This window comes from Diadema antillarum, unplaced genomic scaffold (assembly GCF_040938485.1).
Source record: "Diadema antillarum isolate AM-2024a unplaced genomic scaffold, OU_Dant_1.0 scf00000163, whole genome shotgun sequence".
In the NCBI taxonomy this organism is placed as follows: Eukaryota; Metazoa; Echinodermata; class Echinoidea; order Diadematoida; family Diadematidae; genus Diadema; species Diadema antillarum.
This window is the reverse complement of record NW_027271052.1, coordinates 92,060-110,500: the sequence shown is the minus strand read 5'-3', so window position 1 is coordinate 110,500 and position 18,441 is coordinate 92,060. Positions and strand designations below refer to the sequence as shown.

The 18,441-nt window shown below is 38.3% G+C and overlaps 2 protein-coding genes across 2 annotated transcripts in view; one reads left to right on the top strand and one right to left on the bottom strand.

The window, feature by feature from the left end:
* The window catches only part of LOC139722324 (uncharacterized), a 37,436-nt gene extending 32,731 nt beyond the window's left edge, over positions 1-4,705 (bottom strand). Inside the window, exons 1-2 of the mRNA XM_071633634.1 lie at positions 4,472-4,705; positions 3,932-3,990 (exon numbers count right to left, since the gene is read on the bottom strand). Coding sequence (XP_071489735.1) covers positions 3,932-3,990; positions 4,472-4,638 — 226 coding nt within the window. The 5' untranslated portion in view covers positions 4,639-4,705. The remainder of the gene's footprint in view (positions 1-3,931; positions 3,991-4,471) is intronic.
* Positions 4,706-7,979: 3,274 nt separating this feature from the next.
* Positions 7,980-17,814, top strand: LOC139722288 (ADP-ribosylation factor-like protein 1). The gene is made up of 6 exons (XM_071633596.1): positions 7,980-8,072; positions 9,158-9,295; positions 10,206-10,287; positions 12,457-12,568; positions 14,179-14,357; positions 17,787-17,814. The coding sequence occupies exons 1-6, from the start codon at positions 7,985-7,987 to the stop codon at positions 17,812-17,814; spliced, it is 627 nt and encodes a 208-aa protein (XP_071489697.1). The 5' UTR covers positions 7,980-7,984.
* The last annotated feature ends 627 nt before the right edge of the window (positions 17,815-18,441 follow it).

The window sequence follows — 18,441 nt, the reverse complement described above, 5'->3', positions numbered from 1 at the left end:
TTGTACACATATAGTGTAGTATGAAGTGGTAGCAGTCTTACCACTTACAATGTAAATTGTAACAATACTGTACACTGTACTTAGAAAGCTATTTTTAACAAGTGTCCAGAATCACTTCTTTTTCTTTTTCCTTTTTAGCATCTCATACAATACATAATTTGTACAGTTGTACTCTCATTATAATACAATTGATCTTTGCGCACACAGATAGTATTTATTGTGTTGAATCTATCCATGAATTACATGTGTATGTTTTTTTCTTTAATAGAAAGGTGATGAAAAGAAAAAAAAATAGGTATCGAAAAATTACCCCAACACACTATTTGGCATGTTACTGGTAAAAACAGTATGTTTGAAAATACTGAACAGTGAATATAAAAGATACACTTAAAACTACAGTAGCTACAAAGAACACACTTTATTATCAATGCTTCAAAGTTCTGTACAAAATAGCAACCTCTACCCATCCCCATCACCCCCCCCCCCCCCAAACAAAACAAAAAAAAAAAACAATCAAAGTGAAGGAATCTAGAGCTGGAGGCAGCAGTCACGTGATTGTCCTCACAACCCCCAAACACATTTCATTTTCTCAACCACTTCCGGGTCTTTTCTCTTGTATTGTGTCTCCTTGAGTCTGGGAATTCCCAGGATCATTCACCTTTTCAATTTGTATACAGTACACAGTGTAGCTCTGGTTGGAAGCACATCCAGTAGTTGATGTCTTGATTCAACAGAATTAAAGATAATAAAAAGTTTTGGTACCTCAAAAGTTTCCCTGAATTTCCTTGTCTTGGTTTGTGTTTCACGTTAAAGTACGTTGTCTGTGAGAATTACTCGCCCCAAAGTGCTCTCATGTCTTAGTAATCATGCAATAATGGTTTCCTACCAGAGCCGTCGCCGTACGGCGTCAATAAATATTGTACGAAACCACTGACTGCGACCAGCAGCGTGCAGCCCATTGCACGCATAGAACTGCGACCAGCAGCCCCATACGCATAGCGTAATGGGGCTTCGCATTGTAGCATTCAGGATCATGACAGAATTAGTATCGCGGGTAAATGTCAACTTAAAATCCAAAAATTTCTTCGATTTGAAGACTTACCAATTAAGTTGAAGTATTGAAAACAGGCTTCGAACAACGTTTGGTTCTGCCAATAGTCCCTTTCTTTTCGAATTGATGACTGAATGTGACTCGGTCGAGAGGACCTTGGGAGAGCTACATACACTGAATCTTATCCGTTGATGGAGTTTGAAATTTGTGCGCATGTGATGTGTTCGCATGCACTGGCTGTAGTATTCAGTGTATGTAGAGCTCTCCCAAGGTCCTCCCAACCGAGTCACATTCAGTTATCAATTCGAACAGAAAGGGACTATAGGCAGAACCAAACGTTGCCCGAAGCCTGTTTTCAATATTTCACCTTAATTGGTAAGTCTTCAAATTGAAGAATTTTTGGGATTTTAAGTTGACATTTATCCTGCAATACTAAATCTGTCATGATCCTGAATGCTACAATGCGAAGCCCGATTACACCATGCGTATGGGACTGCTGGTCGCTATGCGTATGGGGCTGCTGGTCGCAGTTAATTGCATGATTACTACGACATGAGAGCACTTTGGGGCGAGTAAGTCTCACAGTGTTAGTTATATGAAAGGTACTTTAACCTGAAACACAAACTAAGACAAGGAAATTCAAGGAAACTTTTGAGGTACCAAAACTTTTTATTATCTTTAAAAACACACAAACTCTTCTTACCTGGCCAAGTGAGAAAAATTAGTCGCGCGAAAATATCCACTCTTACAGTATTATGCATTAAATGCTGGTGGCAATTCACAAAATGTTCATGCCATGAAAAAGGCCATCGGCTCTGATTTGCGAAAATTTTGTGCCGCGAAAATTTCTTGCAGCACAGTATTAAGGCACTAAAAACTCCATAAACTACATCCACCTGGATGAAATTACAACTGTACATGTTGTAGACCTGTAGCAAAGCATTGCCACTAAACCATAGTCATACAATTGTAGTACTACATTTTTTGTACCTCACACTACTGGTTTCAAAAGATCACTTTTGACAACACTGTACTTTACATACACTGTACGTAGCAATCCAGGGGCTTAGGGGCCATGCACAGTATTGTTGGAGCATCAAAATGAAATTTACACATACAGCATGTACATGTTGTACATTGTAACATTGATGTTTTATGACTACTGTTTGGTAAATGCACTCTTTACACAAAACAGCTTCTCCATTTAGAATGCCATTATGATCCAATTTTTGCAAGACATTTTTTTTGCCATTAAAAATTGTCATATTTTGGCATACATGTAAAAATCTTACATTTTGTAAAATATTTTTGCATGCATTTGCACACAATATTTGTACAATGTACATGTATTATTAGTTACTGAGATTAATTTTCTTACTCGCTACTCTCCTATCAAGAACACATACTATTGTATGTAATGTGCATGTTTGGATGAAATATAGAGGCAATCCCTGTGATCAATTATCAGGGTATATGGTGGGTTTTTTTGACAGACGAAAGCCGTGGAGCAAATGTGGCACTACTGGCAATTTCCTCTCAGCGAGTGGCTTTTAGTTTCATCTTCTTTGTTTTTTCAGTCTCTCCCCCCCCCCCCCCACTTTTTGTATCAAACGAGCGGGATAGTGCTATATATATAACAAATAAACACTAAAAACCATCAATGGGCAAACTGCCATATTTGTCCAATGCCACAGCTCAAGAGTGTTAGTAGCCTGTTGAGGACAGGCTGATTTTGCTACAATGTGCACGCACTTCTCATAGACAATTGCCCATACATACACGTATACTGTAAAAGTGGACATTTTCGCGGTGTTGAAATTTTCGCGCATTCCGCACAACCCGAAACTAGCGCAAAAATAAAAGCACGGTAATATTTTTGCTTGCCATATGTTCCAGTAGTCGATGTCTTGATTCCACGGAATTAAAAACATGCGAAACTCTTCTCAGCTCGCCCAGCGCAAAAAATTAGTCACACGAAAATATCCACTTTTACAGTACTTGGGACTCATCCCGCCATCATACATGATGTACCTTGACACTTCTGAAGTCATCTCATTTGCTATTATAAATGCTAGCTAAATTTTTGCAGAGTGAAACGTTTGAATGCACAAACTACTGTATATTGCAACTACAGCTGTACAGCAAGTGAAGTACAATGTACTGTTAGCAAGAACAATACACATCCTACAGAGTACAGTGTATAGTGGTATTCATAATCTTTTTATGTATCACCATATACTGCAATATTTTTTACAGATTGTATGACAACATATTCATGAGCAAAGGGGAATTATTCCATAATGACAATTTAGGGAGGCTGAGACATGCAAAAATATCATATTCTGAAGGTCCCTAAAAGTCAATGTAAATTTCATTATCATTTTGAGGTCATCACCAGAGACCATGATACTTTGGAAGGAAGGCTCTGTGCTGAGATTCTTTCTGCAGAACTTGAAGTGGGTGGAGTGCTAGGAAGAAAGGGAGCACCCACTCCTACCAGTGCACCCTTGATCCCAACAGCACTTCTGCCCAGTCCCTCCCACACCCTTCCCCCTCCCCTAAACAAGCAAACAAACAAAAATGTTCTGCAACCACTTCTATGATCTACTTAACGTTAGATCTACATGTACATGTACGTGTACTGACGCTGTTTATATTTTCGAGTCGATCGATGCAGGCAAATTTATACATTATTTCCTAGCACCAAATGTTTGAAGACACTATTCTTCTGAGAAGTGAAAGACAAAATAGTAAGAAGGTAGAATCTACTCCTGAACTATAATCATTCATACACAGCCTTGTCGCCATCAAGTCGTACACAAGTCACTGGAGCTGAAGTGTTGCACTGTGTCTATCTGGTCGGGCTACTCTTGAACTGACACTTGCAAAACTGTTGCAAGTTCAAATAAATTGCAACATAGTCATAGATCCTAGACAAACTGTTTCAAAGATTGTTATAATCATACAAAAATGGGGGTGAGGTGTCAAGACAAAGAGTTTTATGGCAAGCCAGGCGCTAGGCCAGGCAGGGCATGCCGCATAAATTTACACACACCATCATTTTCATCAACGCGTCTGGGAACGCACCTCCAACAATGACAATGTTTTGGAACTGTCAGCATTCCCATCGGCATGGCCATGACATCAATTGGATTGCAGTACATCAATGATGTATTTGTAGGAGATACAGCTGGACATGACCATGATGACAGGATTGAATGGCGGAAAGCATCCTCGAACACTCATCTTGCTCGAGTACAAAGCAATTAATATCATTAAAGCTATATTGTGCTCGATCGTGATGCATAAAATACATCCTACATGCATAAAATTGCCCGGGCCATGTTGTACAGCGAAGCGAAGCTATCATTATGAGCGCATGGCACGGCTAACCACACACACACAGACTATTCATCGCACGCTACCTCCCCGAGAGGCCCAGAAATTTTACCTCCACACTTCCTCAATACATGAAGCTCACCGTATTTCAGTTCGCATCTTGTCATGGGTCCATAATAGCTGAAAGTGTCCTCGATGTCTCGCTGTCGAGTACTTTTACTCAACCGTCCAACAAATAGTTGAGCCATTTTGGATGATTTACAAGGCAAGCAATAACATGGACAAACTACGGTTCACAAGCATTCGTCTCTTCTCTCTAAATTCGCACAGCTTAGTACGATTGTTGGTTGCTTGCAATTGCGTGTGTACAGAGTACATGCATAACCGCATGCGCGTGTGTATCGCATGGGTGTACAAGTCTGTGGTGATCAATGGTACATCTATCACACAATGCACAAATCTATTAGCTCTTGGCATGCTCGCATTGAGGATTACACGAGATAAGAGCTTACCGCGCTGTGCATGGCGCTCTTCAGGGGCGGGCACACGTGTGGGGTTTCCCCTTCTGCACGGACAGCGCGTATCTCACCCAATACCGGAAATTTTGTCGAGAACATTCCCAGCTTGTATTCAAAAAAAAAAAAAAAAAAAAAAAATGAAAACCGTGAAAAAGATGTACTGTAGCTTATCGTCTCATCATTAAACAATTGCGTCTAAACTCTGTGTAGATCTTACACCAGTGCACTACACGTTATGGGAATCATATTTGTTTTGTTTTTTCTGTGTTGGAAAAAGAAAGGTACTTATAAACAGGCCTAGCTACACGGCCTATCGTTAAAATGAAACAGTGTTACACGAAGCCCAAAGCACTTTTAGCTTTTATCTAAATTTAGGATATCCGATATGCGACCAAAATTAACAGCCGCGGAACCGATTGTTCGCTGTAAAAAACAAAACAAAACAAAAATAAATAAAAATAAAAAAGGAAAGAGGAAGAAAGTGAGGAAAAGAAGCGCTGCAACAAAACGTCATGACATCACGAAGGATCCACCCGGATCTTAAAAGCCGAAGGGGGGGGGGGGGGGGGCATTGTCTCTAAGCCAACAAGGGAGCATTAGCCTTGTCCCCTCCCCCCCCCCCAAAAAAAAAAAAAGAGAGAGAGAGAGAGAGAGAGAGAGAGTTCAGCAACCATGTAATGATCACCATAATTTGGTATGAATAGGCCCTATACAACTAGGCATACCAGTAAACTAAAGATTTCGATTAAGAATTTAAAATTACTTAAAAAGGAAACCAAAACTCAACGAGTAATGTGGAGTGAGTGTAACCAGCAACGTTAGTAGAACACATCAGTGAAAGTTTGAGGAAAATCGGACAATCGATGAAAAAAAAAGTTATTATTTTTTAAAATGTTGGTGTTGAGAATGACTGGATAAGGAGACTACTAGAGTTCATGACGTCATATGTGGACAAAAATTATAAAGAAAATATAAAGAGAATTCCACAAAATTCATTTTTCATTGAAATTACACATACATCAACTTGATATTGGCATAATGTTAAGGGTAGTAATTATTCCCCCGCATGCTTTCTGAAAACGGTTAGTCAAGTGCTCTTTCATTACGCTAGAAAAGTGAAAGCATGTTGAATTTTCTTTATATACATATAGACCTATGTTCTATTGTCCACACATGATGGTATAAACTCGAGTTGTCTCCTTATCTAGCGGTTCCAACACCAAAATTTAAAAATTCATAACTTTTGCTTCGATTGTCCAATTTTCCTCAAACTTTCGCTGATGTGTTCTACTAATGTTGAGCTGCTTTCACTCAATCCATATTTATGTTTGGGTGTCCTTTTAATTTCTTAGGCAACGTAGGGGCCGGCCGAGCAATGGCATAGGCCTATAGGACACATCTAAAAGAATTGGGCGCGAATGGACTACTACCAAAGACACTTGTGAGTGAGAATTCAAATACTCAACGGGTGACAAGTGGTTGTATTGATACACCTAGTCTGAGAGTCATTCTATCTTGAATGTAATATTTCATATCAACTATAAGCAGGATAAATTACTGATAATAGGCCCCTACTAACATGATAAAACTTAATGGAAAAAAAATCATCGTTCTGGGGTGTTTTTAGCTCAGTGGTAACATCGACAATCCAGTGGAAAGTATGGAAGGTGGAACCATGTGGGGGGGGGGGGGGGGCGGCGCTCGCCCCCCCCCCCCCCCCATGGTTCCACCTTCCATACTTTCCACTAACCCCCCTCCCCCCCCCCCCCCCCCACTTTTTGCAAGGGCGGTACATATAGGAATACAATATGGTGCCACCACTTGGCACCACTTTGGGCCCCCTGACCCCCACTATTTTTTTAACCCCGGAAGTGGCACTAGAAAAAAGAAAAGAATGAAACTTTCTAGCGCAGTATAAGGTCTTTGTTCTTTGCGCTGAATATACTCAATATAATACACGCAGCCTGAACTGCCAAGTTCCTTGACCCTACCTGCTAAAATATCAAAAATCCTCCATAAATTCTCCCCCCCCCCTCAAAAAAAATAAATAAATAAATAAATAAATAAATAAAATAAAACAAATTCTCGGATCACTACCAAAATTTAATCATCTGTTACTTGTATCATAAACCTTTCCAGCAAGTTTCATTCAAATCTGTTAATTACTTTTTGAGTTATTTTGCACACGAACAAACAAACTAACAAACAAACAAACGGTAATGAAAAAATAACCACTTCCCTTGGCGGAGGTAAAGAAAAAGGGGATGATTACACAACAGTTTAATCATATTGTGCTTTACAAAAAAAAAAAATATAGGCCTATCTCAAATTCAACATAGAGCTCGATATTACAATTTGTATCTCAATCTAAATTTCCCCCAAAAACAACAACAACAACAATAACAACCAAACCGTATTTACATTTCAACCAATTGCATGAACCTCCGCGCTTAAAAACATACAAATTCATCTGAATATCAAAGTGTGAATGTGCTACTTCTTAATCATGTCACATACATGAAAATAATAGACTGAACTGTTTCCCAATGAAAGCAATAAAAAAAAGTAGGCCTTTGAGTGCATGGAATCTGTATCTACTCAAGCTATCATTAATTTTTTTTTACAAATTCTTGCGTCACTTTGTAAACATATTAATTCCTCTTTTTAAGTAAATATGTTATTTCAAAAATTAACCAACTATAGGCCTACACTTTGTACTCGCAACCAAAGCAAATACGCTCCTCAATGTACCGCATCTTCGCGTTCTACTTCTGCCAACGCGCGTCAGGCGGCTTTTTGATTGAAAGCATATACATTGTATTTCTCTAACTAGCATGCTAGTAGTTTATCAATTCGTGTTCTTTCTCGGTTCCACAAGGACATGAATCATATTTCCACTACAAGGCACGGCCTTTGAATGTATTAAGATGGTGTACAAGCTGGATGGTTTGAAAGACATTCGAGACTGTCACGTAGAATAACACGCAAACTCTGGACGTATGGGATGGGGATTCTACGTGGACTACCGACAAGATATCAACAACGTGGAATGAACGGAAGGGGTCAAATGACATGCATGACGTCGAAGGTCACGCAGGCCGTGCTAGAAGTTGTACACGTCGAAGATTACGCGTATGCCGCATATAGTCACAGCCAAAACATGGGTAAGAACACACTTTTCTCCAATTTCATGCTATATTTTGACGATTTTTAAGTTTCTGTAAGATTATCTAACGTATATTTTATTTGTTTGATCGTCGTATACATACATCTAGGTGTGTATTGTCTTTGTATATTTCACGACAGATTTGCGAGGGATTTGTCCTAGTCCCACACCTGCAAAATTTTGTTCTGTTACTTGCACAATAGCGATAAGAACAAAAGTATTTAACTATTACGGTAATATTGGAAGCAGTGGAATAACAAGTAGGCATGTATCTTTTCAAAAGTATCTTTGCAGCTGCATACACAATGATCACTATAAAGCATTTCATACTTTAAAGTCTATTATTAATCGTGTCCTGTCCTGTCCCAATTGTCGTGATTGTTGCATGTCCTGAAATGAAGAACATGCATTTCGAATTTGATTTTTTATTTTAAATTTATCATATTATGTAGAATAGGTCTAGATCTAGATCTACATGTATTAGTTAAATTAAACTTTACAAAGTAAACCATGTTCTCCCTTAAATCATGTCATAATAAGGACAAACTTCTAGAACAAGGGTGTCTATGGATCACAATAGGCTAGCTAGGGACATCGCCATTGCATGATTGCATTGATTGCATTGGAACTCTAACTCTAGATTAGAAACCAAAGCAACACTATCTGTAATTTACATGCATGTCACAAGACAGACAGATAGTTAAGCCAATTTAGATTAAATTATTAGATTCTAATCAGAAAAATGCTGTCTTAAATTGCGATTGTGGTAAATCTGAATCCAGTTTCATCACATCATGTAGTAGACAAGGCAATAGTCATTTAGTGCTCTAGATGCTCAGTATGCATGTTAAGATGCACATTATTACAAAACAGCAGCAAAAAAGTATTAATAGAATCAGCCATGAGTAGTATTAGAGGGGATGTCTATAATAGTGAACTGTACACCTTCCAGAGTATTGTATTGATCCGTTTCAGAGTTTTTATTGTGAAAGAAAATCTGCTCTTTTGTAATTGTGCTGTATCAGTGAGTGGTGCTGCAGGTGTGGAAAGTTACCCCCCCCCCTTTTTTTTTTTTTCTTGCAGGGAATTTCTTTTCAAATATATTTAGTGGCCTCTTTGGGTCAAAAGAAATGCGCATTCTGATCCTTGGTCTAGACGGCGCAGGGAAAACCACCATTCTCTACAGACTACAGGTTGGAGAAGTTGTCACGACGATACCAAGTGAGTCAACCTCTTTTCCTTGTCCCCTGATTTTTTAAAGGGATGGTATAGTATTGGTTGAGTTGAGGATTCAGCATTTTGCAAGATGCATAGAAACCACTTAATGAAATATTGTAGAGCATACAACTCTAAGAGGAATTCAAAATTTATTTGATGAAAATCAGTTTAGAAGTGGCTAAGATATCCAAAAACAAAGTAAATTATACAACACCTAAAAAGAATGTAGCTATCCAGTTGATCGATTGCCCATCACGTGATGGTTAAAAGTTCCATCACACGCTGTGGCTGTCAGCCATGCAATTTCGTTTGAGCAGAAATAGATAGCGCATACCTGACAACACCTATTTCCATTGACTCCCGTGTGAAACTCCCGATTGACTCAAAGTTTTTGTTCCATTGCATGGCTCTGATGTCACAGTAAACAAACATTTGGCACTTGCACTCAACAATTACAAGCGCGCTTATGAATACATTTAAAGTAAGTGTGTATGTACTTTTTTCAGTCATTTTTGTAAACAACTTCAACCGATCGGTTTCGCTTACATACTGTACGTGCATGGTGACTGTGATTGTGTGGCTACTCATTCGTCTTTCATGGAAAATGGTTGCCATTTTTGTGCTCAATTCAGGAATCTGTGTGGACCACATCTGTTGATGTTTGAGGTGTTGTATAAAACAAATAGTGTATGGTCTTTACTCGTGCAATGGAACAAGATTTTGCACTCATGACCATGTATATTATCAGGTGATTACGTTTCAGTTTTGAATAATTGTTAATGTTCCTAGGGGCAACGTGTTTGAATATGAAACACTGTAGCTCAAAGATGTCTGTCCTAATCTTGTTCTCTTTCCTTCATTTCTATTCTTCCTTCCCCCTCCCTCCACCCCCCCCCCCCCCCTATCTGTGCAGCAATTGGTTTCAATGTTGAAACTGTCACATATGAGAATCTGAAATTCCAGGTGTGGGATCTTGGTGGACAGACAAGTATAAGGTGAGATTCACAAACTTGATTTCTGTAGAAGGTTTGTCCATTGCTTTCAATATCATTCACTGTTTGTTGCTCTATATGTGCACATCTTAACTTCCGCCAAGGGAGGAGGTTATGTTTTCATTACCGTTGGTTTGTTTGTTTGTCCGTGTGAAAATAAATCAAAAAGTTCTGCACAGATTTAGATGAAACTTGTAGGAAAGGTTGAGAATGACCCAAGGAACAGATGAATATTTTGGTAGTGATCCAGAAATTTTCATCGATTTTACATAGGATTTTTTTTATATTTTGGCAGGTAGGGTCAATGAACTTTAATAGGAGTTCAAGCTGCACATATTTGAGATTTTCATAGGTGCACTCAAGTGTGTGCTCTAGTTTCTGCTAGGGTGAGACGCACCACGCAGCTGAGGGTTTCTGACGTAACAAAGGCTTCTATACTCTTATTGGGAAATTTTTCACAATGCATGGATGGGTGAAAATCACTGATCTCCATGGAAGAGCAAGATCATCGGTGGAAAGCAGCTGCTTGGCGGAGGTCTGCGCTCTCAGAGTGCTTTTCTAGTTTTATATGCATTGTATACACATGTTATGTTGATCAGGGCTGCACACTAACCCATTTTTTTTTTTTCTACTGGTCCAACCTGTCTGTCGGACCAGCAGGTACCCAGGTTTTCCATTTTTTACTGCTCCATTCCTCAAAAAATTACTGGTCTGACAGTGATTTTTATGCCTCCGCCACGAAGTGGTGCCGGAGGCATTATGTTTTCGGGTTGTCCGTCCGTCCGTCCGTCCGTCCGTCCTTCCGTCCGTCCGTCCGTCCGTCCGTCCGTCCTTCCGTCCGTCCGTAATGAATTTTGTGGACCATGTAACTATCAAAACCTTTTGAGGTAGACTAATGAAACTTGGCATGTATGTGTATTAGGGGGTGAAGTTGTGCCTATCAACTTTTGGGTGCACATGCTCAAGGTCAAAGGTCAAAAGGTCAAGGTCAAATGCTTAAAATTGAACTATTTCCCCCATATCTATGCAATGCCTGAAGATATTTTCTTGAAACTTAGTGTATACATGTATTACCCAATTAAGATTCTTTGGTGAAAGTTTAGGGTCATGAGGTCAAAAGGTCAAAGGTCAAAAGGTCAAGTAAAATGTTAAAATTTCACTTTTTTCTCTGTATCTTGGAAATTGTTCAAAGTATCTTTATGGAACAAAGTATACATGCATGTACTGACTGTCAGTAGTTAGCTAGGGAATTTGGGGTTTATGGGGTCAAAGGTCAGGGGTCAAAGGTCAAGGGCAATACTTCAAAATTTTACTATTTTCCTTATATTTATGCAATGCCAGCAGGATTATTTTTTTTTTTAACTTAATGTATGCATGTATATTACCCACTAGAGATTCTCTGGGATTTTTTTTTTTTGCCAAGAAGGTCAAAGGTCAAAAGGTCAAAGATCAAGTGAAAGTGCTGAACTTACTTCTTTCTCCATATCTCGGAAGTGGCTCAAGTTATCTTAAAACTTAGTACATGCTGAATTTATGTATGTTCTGCCTGACAGTGATTCTCTTATGAATCAAAGGCCAGATGAAAATGATAACAGTTTACTGTTCAATACAGAAATTGCACTTTTTCTCCATACCTTGAAAATTACTCAAGTGCGTAAACTTATGAAAGGGTCAAAGTCGAAGTTAAAGTACATGCTTTCCTATTCATCCAATAAAACATAGGTCAAGGAAGGTGAACATTCGATACATTCATGACAAACATGTCATTTTAATATTTTGCCAATTTTGTGAAAATGTAATCACACATTGTCCACATGTACTATAGACCTATTAGGAGAATCGTGCATTACGGCGGAGGCATACCAGTCGCCATAGCGACATTTCTAGTTCTGATCCTTGACTTTTGGACCAGTGGCAGTGTGCAGCATTCTGTAAATAAATATTTGTGTGTTTATGCAAAGTTTGATATGTTTGTTCTCACAAACACAGGGACATACAGGGTTGTATACAGATGGATGCTGTACGGAAATTAATGATTGATGTTTAAATTAATTCATTTGACTGATTTGAAGATAAAGTGGAGAATGCAGTAAATATGTCTTTATAAATTTGATGGTCGTTTAGTCCTATTTATCTCTCCCTCTCTTTCTCACCCCCCCCCCCCCCAAACAGGCCTTACTGGAGATGCTATTATTCAAACACAGACGCCATCATCTATGTTGTAGACAGCTGCGACCGAGATAGAATAGGGATCTCCAAATCAGAATTAGTAGCAATGTTAGAGGTAAGTATTTTATTCCCCATTAGAATATGTCAAAGAGCACAAATGAATCCTCCACATGTTCCATGTTGCATTGTGTCAAATATTTTTTGCACTTCTGCCTTCAATCATGCAGAAATGTAAAGTTCAGGACAATGTGCCCTTCGGTTTAATATCTTTAGTCATTCTGTCCATTGAACAACTGAAGGAATTAAACCGTAAAGAATAAAGAAAAGTGAAACATCAAAACCAGTCTGTTGGAAGGAAGTATGGCAGGGGTAGGTGAATCTGTCAACAGAAAATGGTAGAACTACAGCTGTATAGTTTACTGAGATCTATGTTTACCCGAGAAGAATCTCAAAGTGAAAGTTGGGAAGCTTTTATTTCCACCCCCGGTGATGTCACCATTAGGTACCTACTTCCAGTAACCTGTAGGTTGGTACAGGCCAACTTTGTGCCTCGTCGCTGTCCTACTGAAATGGCTGTGTCATGTTGGTAACACAGGAAAAAGGGTTTGATTGCTGCAGTAACAATATTTCTTTGATATTGAGAGCTAGGTAATTCAGGTGCTGCATATGGAAAAGTTTTAGAGTGTCTATCTTTGACATTGCATACAGTTTTGCAGCCATTCACAATGTCGTCCTGTTTGTACATATGTATACGCATTTTGTTAATTCTGAGTAATTGGGCATTGCTAAATTTTTACAGTGATAATTTGTGATAGTAAAATAGCAGATTTATGACTGCAGACATTTTGTTTCTGAGAGCTATTATAGTTATGCCTCATTTTTTATCTGAAATTATTTTTTTATTTATTCATTTGAAAATGTGTTTGTCAGACTAATGTGTTTACTGTAAAACACAATATTTTCGCGGCATGAAATTTTTGCGAGTTGCCTCTAACATTCAATGCATATAGTGTAGAAAAAAACTTTCACACGCATTTTAATTTCGCGAATCTTGGCTCTCACGAAATTCACAAAATTAAAATGCACGCGTACATTCCTCATTTTACAGTCCGACCTCTCCTATCTGGCCTCCCTTTATCCAGATGTGATCTCGCTGTGATTTTTTTTTTTCAATCTAATAATTTACAAGGAAAATGAGGAATTCCAAACTCAGACAATATTCCTGCACAAACTCACTTGAATTACATATTATTCCATACTACACATATACATTCACATCAAATTTCATTTAGATAACATGCATTCAGACATTTACTGCCCCCAAATCACAGCAAGAACATGGACAGAAAACTTTTCATTAAAATCAGGGCACGGTACAGAGTGACGGACATTTGTATCTCTGTGTACCTTCACTCTCATGAAATGTTTGTTTCCTTGGGTCTGTCGACAGGAAGTGCATGGAGCAGACCGATATGATGCATGATTGTCCTTTTTCCATCCCATAGTCCACTTGATAATAATAATAATAATAATAATAATAATAATAATAATAATAATAATAATAATAATAATAATAATAATAATAATAATAATAATGATAATAATGATAATAATAATGATAATAGAGAGACTCTTATAAAGTGCTCATTCTATCTAAAAAGATACTCATGGCATTGTAGAACAGAGTACATAATGTACTTTGTTGTGTTTGTTGTATTTGTTCAGGAAGAAGAGCTGAAGAAAGCCATGCTGCTGGTCTTCGCCAACAAGCAGGACATGGAAGGGGCAATGTCGCCCTCTGAGGTGGCCAACGCCCTCGGGTTACCAGCCCTCCGCAATAGGAATTACCAGATCTTCAAGACATCAGCACTGAAGGGGGAGGGGCTTGATGAGGCAATGCAATGGTGAGGATATTATATGTACAGTGCATGATCAGGAATGCACTCTACTAGATTATACGTGACCCTGCATCACAAAACCAACAAAAAGTCGCCAGACATGAATTTTTTTGTTCAGGGTAGATATTGAAAGAGCAGATTCTAAGCTTTAAAATGATGTATTTCAATTGGGCTCTTCTAACCTATCTTAATACTGGAAAGAAAGCACACGCTGTGGAAAAGTGTGAAGCAAGAAAAGAAGCTCTGAAGTAAAGGGTCTATTCAAATGCTAAATCTTTACCAAGCTGTGCTAGCTGTGCGATGAATGGGACAAAAGACAGGCTGTAAACCATCTTAGAAACATCAATGAAAGGATTATCAGATTAAGCTGAAATTAATCATGCTCTATCACCACATTCTGTCCATGATTAGTCAACTTTCAAGGTGGTAGCACTATCCTTTCAAAAGTTATTAGAGTTGAAAGTGAAGGCTGCTGAAGATTTTCAAGAAGTGAGAAGGGACCTCTAAAGACCTACCTAATCACACTACTCTACAAAAAGGGTTGAGAAAAACTGCCAAAGACACACTCTCCAACTGATTTTATGACCGTAAACTTCAGAATAATGTAGATGAAGAATAGCTCTTTCAGAAAATATGAAAAACTCGAAATTGACTTGGTTGCCCCGTTTCACCTTTTTAGAGTCCTCACATAAAATCAAAGGCAGAGACTCCAACTCTCCCGCTTTCGACAGGAGATCTCCCGCCGAAAGCCCATTTTTGCAGAATCTCCCGTTCTCCCGCTTGAGATTTAATTTCTCCCGCTTGAAATGATTTCTTACTTAATTTCATTGTATGTTGAAAAATAAGCCTTAAATAGCGTGAGAGAGCATCTAGAACCCTAGACCGCAAAGGACTTTGCGCTCGTGGATGTGCGCAAGTTGGAGTCTCCTGTTTGCCAGGGGTTTCAGGCGGGAGAATCTCCAGATCAGAAGGTGCTTGGGGTTGGAGTCTCTGCAAAGGGTGGAACTTTTTGTTTGTTTTGTGATGCACAGTCATATATGCACAACAGATGCATAATTAGCCCAAGTGCAACTTGATTTCACTAAAGCCAATACCAAGGTGTAATAGAATTGCTTGAGGGCTAATTATGCATTTTGAGTGTACATAATGGATCATGAAAGAGCATGTACAATATGTTACAGTAAATAAGTGTATCTATAACAATGATATGTGTAGGCTAGATATATCCTCCATGCAAGAATAGAGAAAAAGTGTTGTTCACGACCATGAAATGTAACAAAATCAATAAATGTCACATGATACAAGTTTGACCAATCACAAATGGTGCTCTAGATGCACTATTTACTATGAATATTTATTTCTGTTTTTTTTTTCTTGTCAAATTTGTAACCTTGAATCTAGTAGCCTTTGTCTGACAAACATCTCCCATTTTTTCACAAGTCTCATTTGAAGATGACACCTGTTACTAGACTGTTGTCTGTCAAATTTTCTCATGTAGTAACTTGTGTGCGTGTGTTTGCACTTACCCATGGTGGAAAACAAGGACATACTCACGAACTTTACATTTAAACCGAGGACGCCCAGTGAACCGAGGATGTCCTCGGTTCGCAGACCATTCCAGACGGTCTGGTTTTGCATTTAGGGGTTCATGTTTGTAGGTCCTCGATTAACATTATAAGTCCTCGGTTGTATGGTAATATACAAATGAGTCCTTGGTTGACCAGATTCCTACTGTACTTGCAGACAGTTCCTCCGTTAGTTGGTAAAATTCTTGTGAGTAAAACATGTCCTCGATTTCCACCATAGACGCATACAATGTATGTGTATGTGTGTGTGTGTGTCTTGCTTTCATTCATTTTGCTTAAAAGCATCGTTTATCATCCTTTCTGATTAATCATGTAGAAATCTCTTTCTTATTTTTTTCCCACATTTTATACGTATGTGCTGTTTATTATGTTGGAGATGGATAAAAAATAGATAAAATTTAAATGGTGTACTTAGAGTTCTGATTGGCACAGGAAACCCCGTAAAGTTGTACACACTGTCAAAAGACCCTGGCATTGAAAGGGTTAACTTTGTTTTCAGGCCGAGAGGAGATGAAATCTGGGGGGCATTTCATGAAGCTTTTTGTCCGACAAAGTTGTCGGACAAATTTGCTCTATGCCAATCAGATGCAAGGATTTCCGTAGCTTGTAACAGTTTGGCAGAAAAATCTTACCAAAATGCTTCATGAAATTCCCCCCCCCCCCCCCCAGCTTCATGGTCCTGCATGCTCACAGTGTCCTTTACATGAACTGTATGTTCACCTTTTGTGCACTGTGCGTGCAGATTGTCAGATTAAACCCCATGTAGAATAGTACACAATGTCCAAAGTTCCTGGCTCAGATAGGGTTAATATAATTTCTTTTTTTTTAAATTGTGTGAAAATGATCATAACTATGCTATAAAAAGAGAAATTCTATTCGTGATGCTCAGCTTTGCATCTAGGGACAATATTCAGTGTTATAAGAAAGTATTTTGGACATGTTCTGCTAGCATGGCAATATAACATGTCAGATATTATAATAACTGTAACATCATAATTTTCAAACATTTACATGCTTGTATGCTGCTTCATCCATTTAAACATGATTTCACAGTTTAGTCAGCAAAGCTCAAGAATTTTTAAAATTGGGCTATGACGATGATAAACAGTGTCTTCTCCCTGATGAGCTTGTATGTATGTGTGTAACTTTTTCTACACTTTTGAATGTACACATAAATGCCTTTAAAGGAGAACTTTTGCATTTTTAGAGCTGAAATTCCATGATCTTATCTGGTGCACACTTTTGCTGGGAAAGGTGCACAGTATTTGAAACATTGTCAATTCTAAACATGATTTATTTCCATCACATTGTGGTGTACCTTTTGAGCAATTTTGCAGGTACAAAATCCATCACAAAATGCTTAATACGAAATTGACAAATACGAATATTGTTCTGTTAATTATTAGGGGGGGGGGGGGTCTCCCAAAAGAAAGAAATGAAGGGATACATTTCCCTTGTGACCAGGATTGATAATTGACAACTTGATTTGATACAGTTAGTTTTTTTCTCTCAAATTCGATATGACCTTGTTCAGACAGATTTGTTTGTGAAATGAAAATGTCGATGTCATACTGGAAAAGTGGATATTGTCGTGCGAGTAATTGTTTTCACTCTGCCGGGTAAGATGAATTTTGCATGTTTTTATAAATCCGCGGACACAGGACATTAACAACTGGAATACAGTATATGACTTGCAAAAATATATGAATGCTTTTATTTTTGCGCTAGCATCTGGTTGCGCGAAATGCGCGAAAATTTCCACTTTTACAGTATTCACATGAAACATTAATTATTGATTAATATCTTGTTTGGTTATTTTGTTCTCGTTTCTTCTCCATACTTTGTGCAGGCTTGTAAAAGAGCTGAAGTCGTCATGATGACACAAAGTTCTGGTGCTTCCAAAGAATGTGACGATTTCTACGTCAAGGTTTTTACTGTTGTTGGTTCCAACCCTCCCTGCTTCAACCATTTCCAGAATATCCAGAGATAAGAGAGGAACAATACTTTTTTTCTTCTTTTTTTCTTTTTTACTCATTATCCTGTACAGTTGTCAAATTCAGAGTTACACACATTTCCACCTATCTCAGCTTGAAGTATGTAAGACATTGTATTTAATAGGTGAAGAAGTAGTAGAAAATCTTGATATATGATTTAGATTTTTTATAGTTTTCTTTCCAATGCTATGATTTTCACTGATATCACCTGGCATAAATGTTGTCATTAGAAGTGCAGTACAGCAGTACGAGATGGCAGTATCACTGCAAACCGTGAATGGAACTTGTAAATGGAAATTCATTTTTCTTTCTGTTGCTATTGATAGTGCTGTACCTCACTGATAATTGCCAACTTCTAAAACATTTTTTTAGCAGCCTGAGGGGACTTCCCTTTCTTATGTTTCATAGGCCTTGTTGCTGAGAATCAAATAACTCGCTTCTTCCAAAAAATTCCCAGTCAGTCCGCGGGTCCCTGATGTAGTCTGCCTGTCATCAGATCATTAGAAAATG

What these genes read in the sequence shown, in the direction of transcription:
- LOC139722288 (XM_071633596.1), top strand. Translation starts at nt 7,985, where the DNA reads ATGACGTCGAAGGTCACGCAGGCCGTGCTAGAAGTTGTACACGTCGAA. An exon ending in TAGTCACAGCCAAAACATGG is followed by an intron (nt 8,073 to 9,157) that starts GTAAGAACACAC and finishes TTTTTCTTGCAG; the next exon opens with GGAATTTCTTTTCAAATATA. An exon ending in AGTTGTCACGACGATACCAA is followed by an intron (nt 9,296 to 10,205) that starts GTGAGTCAACCT and finishes CTATCTGTGCAG; the next exon opens with CAATTGGTTTCAATGTTGAA.